The sequence below is a fragment of the Chelon labrosus genome (assembly GCF_963514085.1).
Source record: "Chelon labrosus genome assembly, chromosome: 19".
NCBI lineage: Eukaryota > Metazoa > Chordata > Actinopteri > Mugiliformes > Mugilidae > Chelon > Chelon labrosus.
This window is the reverse complement of record NC_140352.1, coordinates 8,155,659-8,173,300: the sequence shown is the minus strand read 5'-3', so window position 1 is coordinate 8,173,300 and position 17,642 is coordinate 8,155,659. Positions and strand designations below refer to the sequence as shown.

Sequence of the window (17,642 nt, the reverse complement as noted above, 5' to 3'; positions counted from 1 at the left end):
AAGCTGCGGCGTCTGGTTGCTTTTTTTCCCCCCTTTCCCTTTAAAAGATTAAAAGGTCTGGGATATTACTGGCGCTGCTCTTTGAGCTCACAGTGTGAATTTTTCATGTCTTTGTCTGCTTCAGATGTGCCTGAATCGTCAGTGCCAGAACGTCAGCGTGTTCGGCGTGCACGAGTGTTCGGCCAAGTGCAGTGGTCGAGGGGTGAGTACGCTCGTGCCTTTCGTGGGATTTCAGAACATCTCAAACCCGCTCCCTCTCACAGAAGCTCACTTTGACCGTAATATGTTAAAAAATGCCCCGTGTACACTGGATGGGGTCATTACGATGCCTTGCAATCCATCATGTCGAATGCTGAAAGGCTCACTCAATTAGACATAACGATTTCAATTATGTTCAACTTCACTTGCCATTCATCATACTCCCGGGCAGTCGTCCTTGTCTCAAAAAATGTGTTGAAATCTGAAGGCCACGCTTTGTTTGGCCCAACGCTGCGAGCGCTGACACACAGTTTGACTTTGAGTTAGAGAGCGTATTGGATTTTGCTTCAAATGCCACCTATCATACGTCTTTGGGTGGTCCCTGTTTGAGATGGAATACGTGGCCTTTGTGTTAAATCACCGGTCGGGCCCCTCAGACGCTTTGCCTGCGTTGTCTCGTTGAGTTGTTCCCTCGCCGCTTTCGACTGCCTCTTAAAATGAAAAATCTCCGGCTATCGTTGCATCTGTTCGCGTAGCTCAAGTTGAGACGTATCTATAAAACTCTTAAGAATGTTTATCTCGCAGAAATTAAGAGGATGTTGCTCCTCTAGGAGACGAGGCACCCCCCGCTTGCGTAGATTAGATCAAGATGTTGCCTCGCGGAGAGGCCCTCACCTGTTCCTTATTAGCCAGATAGGGAATCCTCTCAGACTCCACCATTCCTGAGCTCCGCACGACAGGAAGACGAGAGAGATATTGTAAAAATGTGGTGTAACAGGAAGGGTCTGCTCTGTTTCTTAAACCAGACGTCCTCTTGTGGGGATCTGCTGCTTTTGTTTGATTTATAGCGGTGAATGCGAAATATTACAGTTTACGCCCTTATTCTATTAAACCGTTTATATGGGTAATGAAAATGAATGCTACGCCAGTTGAGTTGCAGCGGGACCTTTTTCGAAGTTTGACTTTGCAAAAACAGCCTCCCTGCGTCGTTCCTTCAAGCGCCTTCTGGAAAAGATCGTTATTATTATTTGTGCATTTCCAAAAACCTGTTGATATCCAAGTCTTGTATAATGTGGACCTTGTAGCCTTGTAAAAGGAGATCTAGTTGGTTTGAGTACAACCCTCAGAGTTAACAGTAAACGGGTAAAAGTCAGTGTGTGACAAACTGTGGTTAAATTTGCTGTACACATGTAAGGAAAAGCTACGGTCAGAATGAGACTTGATACGCTGATCAGGCAAAACATTAAAACCGCTGACAGGAGAAGTAAATAACTTTGACCATCTTGTGGCAATACAGTGTTCCGCTGGGAAACTTTTGGACCTGGCAATAATTCGTGTGGATGTAACTTAGACATGTGCCACCCACCTAGACCAGACCAAACCAGACCAGACACCCCCACCCCATAGCAATGACAGCCGCCATCCCCGGCAAGATGCAGCCACAACACCAGTTTAGGAACAACTCGAAAAAACATGCGGCACAGCACGAGGTGTTGACATGGCCTCCAAATTCACTAGATCCCAGACTGATCAAGTATCTGTGGGATGATCCACAGAGGCCTCCTCCCCTCAAAGGCCCCCCAACTAACAACATTGTGTTACCAGATGCCACAGAACACCCTCAGAAGGCCATCAGACACCATCAGGCTGTTTTGGAGACACAAGGGAGACCTACACAATATTGGGAAGGTGGTCGTAATGTTATGCCTGATCGGTGTATCAAGAATAATAGTGAAATGGAGGAAAATAAATTGACTTTAACCAAAATTTCTTTAGGTTTTTGATCGTTGATTTAACAAAACATGCCGTTCAAAGCAGGTCCCTTGAGCTCCTGAAACTGGACTTTCTTTGCATTATTTGATGTAATATTTAAAATATAACCGGTGGACTAAACGATATTTAAAATGGTCATTGGCTGCAGCCCGAGTTAAGTCGCTCAAGTTTGCATGTAACTCAGTGGACCTAGCTCATTTCACAGCTGGTAACAGGAACCTGCATATTAAAGGTGTGGAGTATTCTGCACACGCTCAAATGCCTGCCTGGAAAAGGATCCACTGGTGTGCTGGTCCAACCCTTTTCTTTTCCCTTTAATATGCTGCAGGTGTGCAACAACAACAAGAACTGCCACTGTGAGGCTCACTGGTCGCCTCCGTTCTGTGACAAGGCAGGTTTCGGGGGGAGTGTGGATAGTGGCCCCATCAGGCTGGCAGGTGAGTCGGCGGAAATTCAGTCACGTCAAATAACTGATTTATTGCAGCTCATATTACGTGTTTTTAAAGAAAATACTGGCATAAAATTTTAAGAATCCGTCAAAGTTTACAGTTTGCTGACGACGAAACAGTGAAAGGTTTAAAATCAGGTTTGAGGACTACTATCATGAGACTATGCTGTTTTCTCCGTATGTGTTTCTGAGCAGACAGCAGGAATCTGACCGTGGGCATCCTTGTGGCTCTCCTCACTTTCCTGGGAGCTGGTCTGATCATGTACATCAAGAGGAAAACTCTGCTGGGCCTGCTGTTCGCCAGTAAAAAGAACCCGATCGAGAAGCTCAGGTGCTTTTACAGGGCTGAAACCATCTATATGTACACCGATCAGGCTTAACATTATGACCACTGACAGGAGAAGTGAATAACATCGACCATCTTGTGACTCAATGTTCTGCTGGGAGACTTTTGGACATTCGTGTGGATGTTACTCAGACATGTAGCACCCACCTAGACCAGACCAGACCAGACCAGACACCCCCACCCCATAGCAATGACACTCCTTGATGGCAGCAGCCATCCCCAGCAGGATGCAACCACAAAAACGCTTTAGGAACAACTAAAAAAAAAATACGAAGAACAGCACAAGGTGTTGACCTGGCCTCCAAATTCACTAGATCTCAAACTGATCAAGCATCTGTAGGCCCCTCCCCTCAACCCATAGTACCCAAAGGCCCCCCACCAACAACATCCTGTTGCCAGACACCACAGGACACCCTCAGAAGGCCCATGTCCATTCTCTGATGAGTCACAACTGTTTTGGAGGCACAAGGGACACCTACAGAATATTAGGAAGGTGGTCATAATGTTATGCCTGATCGGTGTATGATACATTTTCATGCAGGAAAGTTTGCCACTGTTGCGTTTTCACAATTGGTCACACTGTGAAACCAATTACAGTGATTAATTTGTTTTGATTCCACAGTCTGAAATGAATTAACAACTGACGTATTAATAATGCAATAAAAAGGTTTAATTTATTTTTTTGTATTACAGATCTGTGAGCGCTTCAATCAGCGGACCGTCGGCTCCAAACCAGCCCCCCTCGGCGAGCACGTCTCCGTCTCGACCGGCCCCGCCCCTGCCGCACAGTGCCACTATCTTCAAGGCGAGTACACAAACACACACACAGGACTATTACACAGTTAGACCGGACGTCCCACACAGTGTCTGGGTCAGACGGACGGAGGATCGGCAACAGGCCTGACCTGAGCTGCGACGTTCTTCCTCTGGAAGGTGTTCCGTAGGCCATTCCTACAACCGGATTGACGTGTTGCTTCCACGCCAGTGGCAGCTCATTCAAATCCAATTAAATCATGTGGACATGTAGATGAGGTGGTGATAATGGAGTCTGTGGGGGAACGGCGGCGCGTCCGCGACACTTGAATACATTTCTTGTCATTAACAGCTGCTCGTTGCGGGAGAAATTGATTTATCTCCCACGTAAAGATAGTCCATGCGGCTGCTTACTTGACATCCAAAGGCGCCCTGTTGCTGTTAATCGCGAGGAGTGCATTTCGCTGTAATGACTCGTGTGAATACATCAGCTGTACGCCTTAACCGCTCCGCTGCTGCCCTGACACGGTTCGCGGCGGGAAGTGACCCCGTGATCGATCGAGTTGGGGTTTGTCGAGAGCGGCAGAGTCAGGAGGGGAGGCTTTTGCGTTGCGGGTTGGGGTGGAAAGCTGTTGTGCATTACCGTGAGATCAGTGTTTTCTGTTAGTAGCATGTGGTTTTCGTTTGGAGTAAAAGGTAAGGAGAGAAAGGATGTGAGGCCGTTTGATGTGAGGTCATTTTCCAGTTGTCGTGAGCAGCGATACACTGCCGCATGAGTGTATGCCTTTGTAGGTGTTGTGGTGTAAATATCAGGCAGGCTCTATTCCATGTCTGACGGGTCTCAGTGGCAGTGTGTGTGGGCTCTTTAGCTCTCTGAGTAGTTTATTACGGGACGGTCTCGGGGTTTCCCCGCATGTGAAGAGGTCGCCTTGCGGAATAGAGAGCAACCAAGTGGGAGTGCTTGATTTATAGATCTTTGACAACATCAAGAGGGAAGCTGGTGGAAGAGGGGGGGAGGTTAACGTGACCGTTTCTGACAGGAGGCAGACAACCAAGCTCTCGTGGCTCTGACTTTTCTCTTATCTTCCCGTAGGCTCCTCCTCACCGGGGGCCAGAGGCCGGGCTCTCTCCTGACCCCTACCCTGCTCACAGCCTGCGCAGACTGCCCCAGTGCCCTCCAGTTCACCTCAGTCACCCGGTCCCTTTGTCTCTCACCCTGTCGCTCTCCCCCGGCGGCCACGGGCAGCCGAGACCCCCCGCGCCTCCGCCTCACCGGGCCCCGCCGCCTCACATCCACGTCGCGCCGCGGGGGGCGTCGTTCCGCGCCCCGTCGCACCATAACTCCTGCAGGATGGTCATGGTAAGCGAGATGGAAACGTTTTTATTTGGTGATGTTACTTACTGTAATTTCCCCCGCTGTCTCAGTGGGGGCTTTCACTCGCTACTGTAGCTTGTCACACCCAACCAGGGAAACGACGATGTTCGCTGCACTTCCAAACCAGTGTTTTGATGTCGGCTGTTTTTAACGGTTCTTCTGAGCCCTGTAAAAGCGCAGGCGTGTTGACAGTTGCGCACAGCCTCGAAAAAAGTAACTCGGGAGCTGACGTCATCCAAGCGAGACTTGAATTCTACAACACGAACCGCCACATAAATATTGAAAACGGAGCCGCTCTTGCAGGGAGGATGAAACTCACGTGGGCCAAACTTGCCGCCGCTACTATTCAGTGGATTTTAGCTACGGCATTGCCGGCTCTCAGAGCTGAGGGGAAGAGAAAGCCATCGGTTCGTGCTGTTACCACTGAGTGATTCTCAAAGACGCTTATTTGCCTTTAATCTGGTTTGACTTGCACCCTTTGAGGCAGAGAGGCCCAAAGAGAGACGGCGATAAAGAGGAGGACACATATTTGAGACAATCAGTGCAAGAGTTTTCCAATTGCGTTTAGACTTTCCGAGGCATTTCTTCTGGCAGAAGCTGCAAACATTTGCTGGTTCCCTCCTCTCAGACTTGTGGGTTTTGTTGTGTTTGTTCTGTAAATTCAGCGAATATACTTTTTTTTATTTTTTTTTTGTTCTGGTGCGCTCGCCTGAGTCTGCAAATGTCACCTTGGCCCCTGGCAAAAAAAATTGTGGAGGTCGTGTTTTACATTTTTATTAATTAGCCGACATGAAGTGAAAGCAGCCCTAAAAAAGGAAAGTGCAAAGATCAGCCACAACATTAAAACCACTGACAGGAGGTCAGTGTCTGGCCTCATTATGTGTTTTGCCTTTGAATATATTGAACACATTCCAGGAAGCTTCAGTTTTATGAAGGTTGTTTTAAGGTTTTGTGTGCACCGTTCAACAGGTGGCACGCAGAAGCTCTTGGCAGTGTTTTGACTTTAGGAAGTGGAGCCTCCCAGCTGCTCCTATATAATGTTAACATGTCAAAGTGATTCCTGTAGACTCATCTTAAGCAGCTGTTTGGCAACTCCAAGATGTTGAATAAGACAGTCAGTCAGTCAGTCAGTCAGTCAGTCAGTAGGTAGTATCAGCAATGACCACAGTCCAGTTGTTTCCTCACAGGGAGGTGTTGTAGAGTCTTAAGACCTGAGGGACAAACAACCTCCTCAACCTGTCCATGGTGCAGAACAGAGACAGCAGCCTGTCACTGAAGGAGCTTCTCTGCCTGGCTATGGTGTCCTGCAGAGGGTGGTGGACATTGTTCATGATGGACCGGATTTTGTTCAAGGTCTTAGCATCTGCCACCGATGACAGGGACTCCAGCTCTGCCCCTACCACAGAGCCCACCTTCTGTATCAGCTTGTCCAGCTGAGAGGTGTCCTTCTCCACTGTGTAGAAGAGGACACTGGCAATGATAGTCTGGTAGAACATGTCCAGAAGCTTCCGGCAGATGTTAAATGACCATAGCCTCCTGAGAGAATAGAGACGGCTCTGACCTTTTTTGCATACCGAGTCTATGTCAGCCGACCAGTCCAGCTTGCGATCCAGCTGTAGACCCATACCTTACAGGTCTGAACCACCTCTACACACTCCCCGTTGATGGTTACGGCCTCCAGGTGGGGTCTGGACCTCTAGAAATCCACTACCATCTCCTTGGTTTTAGCTGTATTGATCAGAGCTTCACCTGATGGAGATGATATTTAGTTTTTTTAGACGGACTTTGGGTTCAGTTGAAGCCACCGTGTGATTTTGTGTCATGTGTTAATGACCCTATTAGACATCACCCTCATGCACCATTATGGACACATTTCTGCTTTTCGTACGAGCTGACCCTATTACATGACAGGATTCGGGGTCAATGGGATGAATAAGTGCAGCTCCACAATCCGAGGTTCGGCCCGGTGGATCGTTTCCCTTCGTGTAATTGTCCTCGGCGGCTGGACTACGGAGGAAGACAATGGAGACCAAATGGGGGCTAGGTAACAGCAGACCTTTGTCGTGACCTCGGTTGTCTAGATTAAAACCACATGATGGCTCTCATCATTAAGCCAATTGGACGGTGGTGCCGTGGAGCCTGATAGACCTGGCTTGTAATTGTCTGACTATGAGTGCCACCTGGTGGAGATACTTCACCATTTCTCTCTGACGTCCTTTTTACAGGAGTTGGAGAAACCAAGTCCTCCTCAAAAACCTCTACCTGCCGACCCGAGGAGCTCCCGTCTGGTGCGAAGCCCCTCCGTAGTCCAGCGGCCGTCTGCTGTTTGTGGCCCTGCACCTGTCCCCGGTGCACCCAGACCCGTTCGTCCTGTCCCACACCCCAACAGGTGAGCTCCACCACCAAAAAAAAAAAAAAAAGCTGATATGAGAGATAATTTGTTAATTTTTCTGTCACTTCCTCCCTCCTATAGGCCGAGTCTCAAGCAGCCTCCTACACTACCAAAGCCTTGCATAATTGCCAACATCAAATACAGCAGTTGAGACTTTGGCCAGAAGGGACACTGTTGTGAGAAGACACACACACACAAAAAAAAAAAAAAAAAAAATGACAAAAAAAAAAATGTTTTGCACTATAAAAACTTTTTAAACCTTAAAAAGATGGCGGCTTCTCTTGAGTTTTGAATCTGGAGACGTGCCGCCGTGTCCCTTTGGTGCTCTGCCTCTGAATGGTGCTACGAGTCTGAGCTCAGGTACATGTAAAGTATTTATATTGTGTATTTATTGCCACGCAGTGCACTGTGCCAGACACTTTTACTACACGGTAGCATCTTTGAATCTTTTAATAGTGGTTGTTTCATTTTTATTGTTTCCATTTTTTTTTTTTTATTCATATCACAACTGATATTTATGAAAAAGAGGAAAGAGAAAAGCCAATCTGTGAAATGAGGATTGCAGACGCGCTTTTTGGTGAAATGTGTTTTAAAGAAGGGAACCCTTTAGGTTGTGGTTTGTTCTCTACACTACATGATGAAAAAAAAATGTGCAATGACATGAGAACTTCAGACAAACATTTGCAGGTCATTTTGGAGCCCATCCACTGGGGTTTTTCTGGAAGGGTAACGCTCTCTGTAGCTCTCAGCTTTGAGCCAGTCTGAAAAAGGCTTGAAACAACGGCGGCGTTACTGCAACTGTTCCTCGATCAGGAAAGAGGAGCCGCTTTTTCACACGACGGTGTGTCTTCTTCATTTGTATTACGGGAATAAACCAAGTTGGACTGCGAAATGTCACTGATTTGCCATTTGATTTCCATTGACGAGACCCGAGAAGCTCCACTCAAGGAATATGGGTAGTGAGGTGTGAACTGAACACGGGAGAGGAAGGGATCCATCCCTCAGAGAGCACCTCCGAAATATCTGCTCCGCTAAAGGTCATGTGTGTTTTAGGTATTCCCCTCTTCGCCTGTCTGCACCAAGGACTCTGATTAAATCACTACAGACTTTCTCAAAGCTGCACTCACATGCGAACAGCTGCCGTCTGGCTGTAATGTTCCTGCAGTATTTTCAAATCATGTTGTTTTTTTTTTTTTATTACTATTATTCTCTCTGACAGGAAAGGACGGTTTCACTCAACAAGGACACACTTCTTGATTTCTTTCCGCCACTTTGAATGAGATGTAAAGGCTGTAAACCGAGGCACCGGTCACGGCTCATTTTCTAGTTTTTGTACCTTTTTGTTTCGGCGACTGAGCCACCGGATGTTTTAAATGAAGAATGCTTTTACCGTTTAAGGACGTACAGTTTCACGCTGAGCAACGTTTCCTTTAAGCACAGCTGGTCACAAATGTGTAGGCTGAAAACTGGATAGACTTTTCCTACTTTTGATACTGTAAGCTTTATAAACGATGCACTAGTTTCCATTGCTTTCTGTACTAATAGACAGCGTATGAGTCCAGTCACCTGCCTGTGCGTCTATGTGTTCCTATATGTTGTGTTACTGGTGAACACGTTTTCATGGGGAATGCTTCTTTCTTTTTTCTTTTAATATCTTCTTTTTTTTTTAATTTTTAATGATTGTTTGATACATCATACACTATGTAAAGAAAAAAAGTGTCATCGTCTGCTCATGGTATTTTGAACACTCAAGCAGTTACTAGTAAAAACTTGTTTTTCTGCAAACACAAAGGAACATTTGTCATTGATTTTTTATTTTTTATTTTTTTTTACAGCAGAGACCAGCACTGTGTGAAAAGGTCGGTAATAACAGAGGAGCCGCCGTGATTTCTGTGATAAAAGCTTTGGTAAATGTTAAAATTTAACACAAAAAAATAAAAAGAACAATGACATTTTCACTCCAGCAGCACTTCTATTCAGTGCAACTACAAATTTCACACAGGATCAAATTTAATATAGCATTTTAGAGCACTTTTTATTTTCCTGAAGGTCTAAGGCTTCACAATGGTTTTACTCTTCAACACTGACAGCTGTAACACTGCTAACAGGTTAGCTTGTTTTAGCAGCCTTTGTCTTAAAGCAATTTGACACCGTCTTCTTAGGAGATAAAAAAATATACTGCTTAATGGGCTGTGTGCGTTCGGTGTTGCCTATTGTCGAATTACTTGCATTGTTTGTGTGTAATTTAAAGGACGTTCAAAAGAAATCCTTTGCTAATGAAGAAATTCAGATCTGCACATTAACAAGGACACACAGTGTTGCTGATGAGAAGCTCCTGACGCCAGCCTGTGCCTGCATCATCTAATTACAGCTCCAGGTACATTTTATCCATCAGAAAGGCGGAAGACGTAAGAAAATTAGATGTGTAGGTAGTCTAAACATTGTGTTTCCAGTTTAACATTTGCACTCCGGATTGGAAAAATATGTGCATATATGTTTTTGGCTACCATCAGACGTGCTATTTGAAGTCGAGACATGCAGATTGGTCTGATTTCTAAGTGCTATGAAACTTGTTTCATTAATATTTAGAAGGCTGAGATAATGGTAACTGTGCAGTGAATGGCTGAACAGCTCCCTCTAGCGGAGAATCTGAAGATTGCTGAATGTGAACAGGTGGATTTGTGCAGGACAAGGGGGGCCAGACCAGTAACATAATAGCATAACAACATATAAATAACAACAATTTTTTCTATTTGTTTTAGTACAAAAAGTACAAGTATATTATGACAATGTTTGCTTTTAGAATAAGTGCAATTTCATTGCGTTGTTGCCATCTGCTGTTTATTTCTGGGTCTCAGTGTTCTGTTATGTCCGCACCTCTTACTAAAAGAGTGCAACCCTTAGTAGACATATTAAGAATAGCAGCTAATTTTATTGCAAAATTGCAGATAATGTCTTAAATGTAATTTTCGCACTTTGCAAATTCATCCGACTGGCCAGACTGGACCCTCTGGCGGACTGATTTAGGTCCACGGGACGTATGTTGGATAACCCTGGTGTAAAGAGGTTCTGGGAACTTTAAAATTCATTTTTAAAAAAGGAATCAACAATTAAAACAGCATCACTTATTGTTGTTTTTACCCATGTTACATCTGATCTCGAGAAAGTCTTGAATAATGAGATACAATTGGGATTTCTGAGATTGAAAGATTTATTTATTTATTTATTTTATTTTTTAACCAGCTTTCTCTGGAGATTACACTGCACTTCGGTGAAGGACATTCTTTAAATATATTCTCACTGATGGGAACATGCAGAGTCTGAGCGTCCTCGCCACTCCACACGTGATTATTTAGATAATATTCAGGCGATTATGACGAGCTCCTTTCTGGACAAAGCTCAATGGGGGTGGGGGGTGAATGCGAAGCCCTGCGTGCGCGTCAAAACACGTGTGGAGCCACGCTGAGGAGAAATTACGCACCGGTGCGCACTGCGCGTCAGCAAAGCTCCAAAGAAGTGGACAACTGGAAAACTTTTAGGGGCTTAGCAAATATAATTTGGAAGCCTAGGGTCGTTATTATTTGACATATGTGAAAATAGGATTTGTTGTTTGAGCCTATGGACCTGTAGCTGGGGTGGAAAAATACATATCTGCTGTCATGTCGGAGGAGAATAATTCGGTAGACGTTCACCCTGACGGTGAGGAATGTCCCGGAGAAGATTCATTTGGCTTCGGAGAGGATCTGGAGTTAAATCAGTTCGACGGGTTGCCCTTTTCCTCGCGTTACTATAAATTGCTAAAGGAGAGGAAGACCCTGCCAGTGTGGAAGGTCAGGTGCCAGTTTGAAGATGCGCTGGTGAACAACCAACTGATTGTTGTGTCTGGGACAGCAAAGACTGGGAGGAGTACACAGGTAAGGCCATATGATCAGTAATAATACCAGGGAATCACTTTAAGATAGATTTAAGAAAAGTTCACAATCTGCTTAGGTTTATTTTCAGGTCCAGTTCATCTGTGTAGTTGCATCGAATCTGGATTTGGAGCTTTGAGAACTTGAGATAAAGAAGTTTTAGTTCCCTAAAACCCTTCTCCATGTTCTACCTTGTTAAAGACATTTTCATTTCCTCCCTTCTGAACCAAAATACCGAAGAATAACCCATTTTATATAAATGCACATTGTTGCCACATGCTCGGTCCAAACTGTCCTGTCAAGAGGAGGAAAAAAAACAATACTTATTGCTTCAGTATGACTGAGAACTATTGTTTTTCCGTTGTTGTTTTCTTTGCCCAGCAATGCTGTGCTTGTGTAAAGAGAAGCTGCCCAGCTCAGCAGATGCTGTTGTGTCACTGTGAGGCTGTCCAAGCTCCTGCCTGACTGTCAGTCTGCACAAAGGCTCCAGCCGGGGTGTTAGGGGACCTCCTGCTGCTAAGCCCTGATCCACTGGAGCCGCCACATGCTGCCAAAGCAATTTTGCATTATGAACGATAATACCATAGGATATCTCCTGTCACTGTTTGTTTTGCTGTGCGCTTAAGCAAAAGCTGCTGGTATAATCCTAAAAGGAAGCTCTCGCTACTGAGAAAGCAAAGTTGCCGTGACAGAAGACGTCCTGTTTCATGTGGTATTATTACTTTCACGATGACAATTAAACGTGACAGGTGATTTATTTATTTTTTTCCTTTCAGATCCCTCAGTGGTGTGCAGAGTTCTGCTTGTCGGCCCAGTACCAGCACGGCATGGTAGTGTGCACACAGACCAGCAAACAGCAGGCCGTAGATCTGGCCTTGCGCGTGGCCGACGAAATGGATGTCAACATAGGCCATGAAGTCGGTTACACCATCCCTCTGGAGACCTGCTGCTCCTCTGACACTGTTTTGAGGTTTGTTGACAGGCTCTTAATCTGTCTTTTTCGCAGCCGGCAGCAGAGTGACACTTTAATATCTTCCGCAAACTATCTCTGTCACTCTTAATCGCTTCCTTGCCTGTGCTCCTCACTCATGCGTGCAGGCGCATTTGCTGATGGTACTCGCAGATTCCTTTGAAGATTCTCTGAGTAGCTGTAAAGTCGCAGGAAACTGTGCTCACATCCAAAGTCTCAGTGTACTGTCAGTCATTTATTGTCCAAAATGCGACACATTCACTGCTTTTAGCTCCCCAAACACAAAGGTTTTCTTCTTTTTTGTATTTTATATCATTCCACACTGAATGTCATTGGGGTTTAAAGCTTTTAATTAAACAAAACAAACCATTTAAAACATTATGATTGACTTTTGGAACTATACACAGTCCATAAACCGATAGATGGCAGCTAACTGGTAAACACAGTGTAGCATTTAGCAGCTAAAGAGCCAGACATAAAACTGAGCTAAAAGTTGATCTTGAAGTCACTGGTCGGACAGAGCTCCATAAAAACTGGCAATGTTGCTCTAGATGCTAGGTCTTGGTGTGCTACCTTTGAAGATTTGACTTAAATGATATTTGCTGCCCCCAAGTGGTCAAAAAAATAGTTATTGCAGCTTTAATCAACAGACTCCAGCAAAATCATGATAAATTGATCTATTCTCCACTATAATAGCTCCCCTCTGATGGCTTTTTATTTACCAGGTACCTCACTGATGATATGCTGCTGAGAGAAATGATGTCCGACCCTTTTCTGGAGCACTACGGGGTAATTATTATCGACCAGGCCCACGAGAGGACAGTCAGCACAGACATACTACTGGGCCTCCTCAAGGACATCCTGCTGCAGAGGCCTGAGCTCAGGGTGGTGGTGCTTGCCGTTCCGCCCACGACCGACAAGCTTCTGCGACACTACGGCAGCATCCCGCTCATCAGCATGGAGGCCTCCTGCCCTGCTGAGGTGGTTCACAGCAGCAGCACTAACAAAGACTACTTCTACTCGGCACTGAGGCTGGTGCTGGAGATTCATCGAACCAAAGAGAGTGGCGACATGGTCGTGTTTTTGGCCTCGGCCAAGGTGAGGGATTATTGCATTTTTACATCCGGTAGTTTAACTGGACCAATCCTTGCAGCTCTACATCTGGTTTAACAATTACTTTGCATGTAATCTCTTATGCAGGAAGTTCAGTCTGCCTACAGCATCCTCCAGAAAGAAGGCACCAGGCTGGGAGCAGACCTGGACCAATTGGTGCCCATAGCCTTGTGCACACGCCAAGGAGCACTGTTGCCTGTCCTGACCCACCAGCCAGGCTCCACAAAGTCCAGGAGGGTGTTTCTCTCCACCCAGCAGGGGGAGGATGTGTGGTGGCCTACAGAGTCTGTAAACTTTGTCATTGACACGGGAGTCCAGAAAAAAATGGTAAATTAGTATTACCTAAAAGGCATGGATTCAATGAGTATTTCGCCAACTCTCATTTGTACCTTTCTCCGTAGGTGTACAATCCTAGAGTAAGAGCTAACTCGGAGGTACTTCAACCCATCAGTCAGCGTCAGGCAGACATACGCAAGCAGCTGTCTGGACCAACAGGTATATGTTCTATTTAGCTTGCTCGGAAATACTTAAGGATTAGCGTCCTCTGGAAAACTTTCAGCAATATACAGTTGACTCAGCGGCTTCTAAGTTCAGGGAGTGCAACCCTCAGAGAGAAAAGACTGATTGACTTGCTTCTTTTCCAAGTCAGACCGAGAGATAGAGATGCGATCTTGACTTTAGTAATGAAAGATGAAACACTTTCCAAGATTAGGAAACTTAATCTGAAACCGCAATTAAGTACAAAAGGTATGACTGAACCTTTATCTCCCAGGTAGATGTTTCTGCTTGTATTCGGCGGAAAGCCTACCCCTCGCAGAGAACCCCCCACAGATCTTGGAATCCAACATTACACCAACAGTCCTTTTCCTAAAAAGGATGGAGATAGCTGGACTTGGACAGTGCCATTTCATCGACAGACCAGGTGAAGTGTCCTCCCAGAGAAGGTTGCCACTGAAACGTGATTCATTATGACAATTATTTTTGTGCTGCCAGATCCTACAAAATGGTATCCCTTTCTCTTCCAGTCCAAAACGTAATCAAAGAGGTGCATGTGAGGGATTTTTCTTTGGACAGGGGGGGAAGTACATATGAACTTGCTCTCTCTGTCTCTCTCTGTGTAGCTGTTTGGGTCCAGTCATCCATGATTTAGCCGAGCCGACAGCTCAGCTACTGACTATTGTCTGAGCTCCCCAACATGAACAGAACGGGGCTAAAAGAGGCCAGCTCATTAACGATTATACAACGTGTCTCGTTTAGTGCAGCGCCAGACAAGTACAATGAAGAGGAAATGCGGGCCAAATACACCGTAATATTCTTGAATTCTTTAAAAATGCCCCCAGTAGAAGCTCCAAAGTCAGGAACTTCCTAGTTCTTCACAACGTCTTCATAAAACCAGGACCATCTGGTCAAAGTGCCTACAGTGAGCAGTTACAAACGCTAAGCAAAAACCCAAATGGCAGTATTTCTTTACGTAATTTTATTATTTCTGGATGAACTTTGCTGTTCATGGCAGATCCTGAGGGTCTCATGCAGGCCTTGGAGGAGCTGGACTACCTCGCAGCTTTAGACGACGACGGCAACTTGTCTGAAATCGGCATCATAATGTCAGAAATCCCTCTGGACCCTCAGATGGCCAAAGCTCTGCTAGCATCCTGCGAGTTCGACTGCGTGAGCGAGATGCTGACCATCGCCGCCATGTTGACGGGTACGCCGTGGTTCCTCTTAAGAATCTGAACCAGACGGTTTTCGGTACGAGTGGACATTGACATTGTCGATTCTTCTCCTCTAGCGCCGTGCTGCTTCCTGGAGCCGTCTGCTGGCATGACCCACGATGCAGTGCTGTGCCACAGAAAGTTCCAGCACCCTGAAGGCGATCACTTCACCCTCATAAATATCTACAACGCCTTCAAACAAACCCAGAGAGAACAATGTGAGTTGGTAAACGAAACCGGCCGACTTCCAAGGACAGGCTCACATTTTTAAGTGAGCTGCGACATTGTGTCACACGTTAGCCTTGAATCTGTTCTGTGTATAAAAATAAAAATGGCAAAAAAAAACTAAGATGCTGTGAATACAGAGCCCAGTTCATGCACAACACATTAGGAAAATTAAACAACCGGGGAAAAAGGCGTACGCAAATTCACTATAGGTTTAAAGAAAGTATTTTGCATTATAAAATTATTACCACTAAATACTCGGACTGATTATGATTACATTCAGTATTTCCTTGATTCAGAGGTTTTAAGTAAACCCCACTGATCAGCCTAATATTGTGCAGGTCTCCCTTGTGCCTTCAAAACAGTTGCGACTCATCAGAGAATGGACATGGGCCTTCTGAGGGTGTCCTGTGGTGTCTGGCAACAGGATTTTGGGTTGTATGGGTTGAGGGGAGGGACCTCTGTGGATCATCCCACAGATACTTGATCAGTTTGGGATCTAGTGAATTTGGAGGCCAGGTCAACACCTTGTGCTGTTCTTCATGTTATTTTGAGTTGTTCCTAAACCGTTTTTGTGGCTGCATCCTGCTGGGGATGGTGGCTGCCATCAAGGAGTGTCATTGCTATGGGGTGGGGGTGCCTGGTCTGGTCTAGGTGGGTGTTACATATCATACACAAATGAATGCCAGGTCCAAAAGTTTCCCATCAGAACGTCGAATTGTCACAAGATGGTCGATGTTATTTATGTCACCTATCAGTGGTTTTAATGTTGTGGCTTACTGGTGTATATTAATATTTACTGGATTTTAATAATGTCATTAAGTAGAGGTTTATTTATAGCAGACAAAGACATCATGAAGCTATAACCTGTTTTAAATGGGGTTTCTTACAAGGTCCGTCCCATGACCATGTTTTTTCTTTATATTAAAGACTTGATTCCTGAAAAATGGTGCCAGGAATACTTCCTGGATCATTCCGCCCTAAAGACAGCCGACGCCATCCGATCAGAGCTGACCGACACTCTGAACAGGATCGAGCTCCCCATTTCTGAACCCTCCTTCGGAACCAAGACCAACACCCTCAGCATCAAAAGAGCTCTGCTGGCAGGGTTCTTCATGCAGGTATACAGTAAACACTACACGCCAGCATCGATGCATTCGACTCCTTCAGATTGGTTGTATTGAAATTCACCGCAGCACGTTTGATTCCTAAGATTGCTCGAGATGTGGACGGGTCGGGAAACTACTTCATTGTGACGCACAAGCACATGGCTCAGGTGCACCCTTTCTCCTGCTACGGAGCTCAGTCGCACAAGCTGGGACTGCCGGAATGGGTCGTTTTCAACGAGTACACGCTGTCGGACAACAACTGCATGAGGACGGTCTCTGAAATTTCCCCTCAAGTGTAAGTGGATTCCTATTTCATCTGTTGGATATGTTATGTAGAACATTCTTGTAGATTGTTTCCATGCGCAACAAAGATGAGACAAACATGTTTACACTGTTATTACTAAGGACTAAGCCGTTTGGCGACACTTTATTAATCTTTTCAATCCTATGTTTTTACACATCTCATTTCTGTTTTAAGCTTCATTCAGATGGCGCCGCTGTACTTCTTCTACAACCTGCCCCCCAGCGAAAGCAAAGATCTACTGCAAGACATGCTGGAGCCGGAGAGAACCAGGAACTGCAAAGCCAATAAACGACAGACCGCGACAATCGGCAGCGACGCCAGCAGCGGCTGCGCTCTGGTGGCGCAGACGTACGACAGATGCGCGATTCAATGAACTTGAAGTCAGAAAACCTAGGCTGAACTCTCACGGCCCAACGCAATGACGCACATAAGATGTCTGTATCCACCGCGTAGATTTAAAACGGTCCCGTGTACTGACTTGTCTAGTGAGTTGACGAATTGTAAGAAGTAGTAAATACATCTTGAACTCCTTTTGTCAATTGTGGCGTAGTGCATCAGATGAATACTTTCGAGTGTTCTTCTCTTCCTATGAAAGTGTGTACACTGATCAGCCATAACATTATGACCTAATATTTCTAATATTGTGTAGGTCTCCCTTGTGCCTCCAAAACAGTTGGGACTCATCAGAGAATTTACATGGTCCTTCTGAGGGTGTCCTGTGGTGTCTGGCAACAGGATATTGTTAGTGGGGGGGCCTTTGGGTCCTATGGGTTGAGGGGAGGGGCCTCTGTGGATCATCCCACAGATACTTGATCAGTTTGGGATCTAGTGAATTTGGAGGCCAGGTCAACACCTTGTGCTGTTCATGTTTTGTTGAGTTGTTCCTTTTTGTGTGTGTGTGTGTCTATGTCAGGCTGCAGCCATCAAGGAGTGTCATTGGTGTGGGAAGGGGGTGCCTGGTACATGCACATGAATGAATGCCAAGTCCAAAAGTTTCCCAGCAGAACACTGAA

General features: G+C 45.5%; 2 protein-coding genes across 3 annotated transcripts in view; both read left to right on the top strand.

Annotated features, from left to right (window-relative positions):
- adam12a (ADAM metallopeptidase domain 12a) overlaps nt 1-9,442 on the top strand; it is an 81,165-nt gene extending 71,723 nt beyond the window's left edge. Inside the window, exons 17-23 of the mRNA XM_084566856.1 lie at nt 125-202; nt 2,300-2,408; nt 2,615-2,750; nt 3,459-3,570; nt 4,612-4,878; nt 7,119-7,282; nt 7,367-9,442. Coding sequence (XP_084422982.1) covers nt 125-202; nt 2,300-2,408; nt 2,615-2,750; nt 3,459-3,570; nt 4,612-4,878; nt 7,119-7,282; nt 7,367-7,436 — 936 coding nt within the window. The 3' untranslated portion in view covers nt 7,437-9,442. The remainder of the gene's footprint in view (nt 1-124; nt 203-2,299; nt 2,409-2,614; nt 2,751-3,458; nt 3,571-4,611; nt 4,879-7,118; nt 7,283-7,366) is intronic.
- Nucleotides 9,443-10,698: 1,256 nt separating this feature from the next.
- Nucleotides 10,699-17,160, top strand: dhx32a (DEAH (Asp-Glu-Ala-His) box polypeptide 32a). 2 transcript variants are annotated; one of them, XM_084567049.1, is made up of 11 exons: nt 10,699-11,199; nt 11,973-12,166; nt 12,892-13,264; nt 13,367-13,606; nt 13,681-13,774; nt 14,052-14,201; nt 14,793-14,984; nt 15,069-15,209; nt 16,147-16,337; nt 16,430-16,620; nt 16,804-17,160. In XM_084567049.1, exons 1-11 carry the CDS (start codon nt 10,945-10,947, stop codon nt 17,000-17,002), a joined length of 2,220 nt encoding a protein of 739 aa, XP_084423175.1. In that variant the 5' UTR covers nt 10,699-10,944; the 3' UTR covers nt 17,003-17,160. The 2 variants fall into 2 exon arrangements, with proteins under 2 accessions (XP_084423175.1, XP_084423176.1); XM_084567050.1 differs by lacking the exons at nt 14,793-14,984; nt 15,069-15,209.
- The last annotated feature ends 482 nt before the right edge of the window (nt 17,161-17,642 follow it).

What these genes read in the sequence shown, in the direction of transcription:
- dhx32a (XM_084567049.1), top strand. Translation starts at nt 10,945, where the DNA reads ATGTCGGAGGAGAATAATTCGGTAGACGTTCACCCTGACGGTGAGGAA. An exon ending in TGTTTTTGGCCTCGGCCAAG is followed by an intron (nt 13,265 to 13,366) that starts GTGAGGGATTAT and finishes TCTCTTATGCAG; the next exon opens with GAAGTTCAGTCTGCCTACAG. An exon ending in ACAAACCCAGAGAGAACAAT is followed by an intron (nt 15,210 to 16,146) that starts GTGAGTTGGTAA and finishes TTTATATTAAAG; the next exon opens with ACTTGATTCCTGAAAAATGG.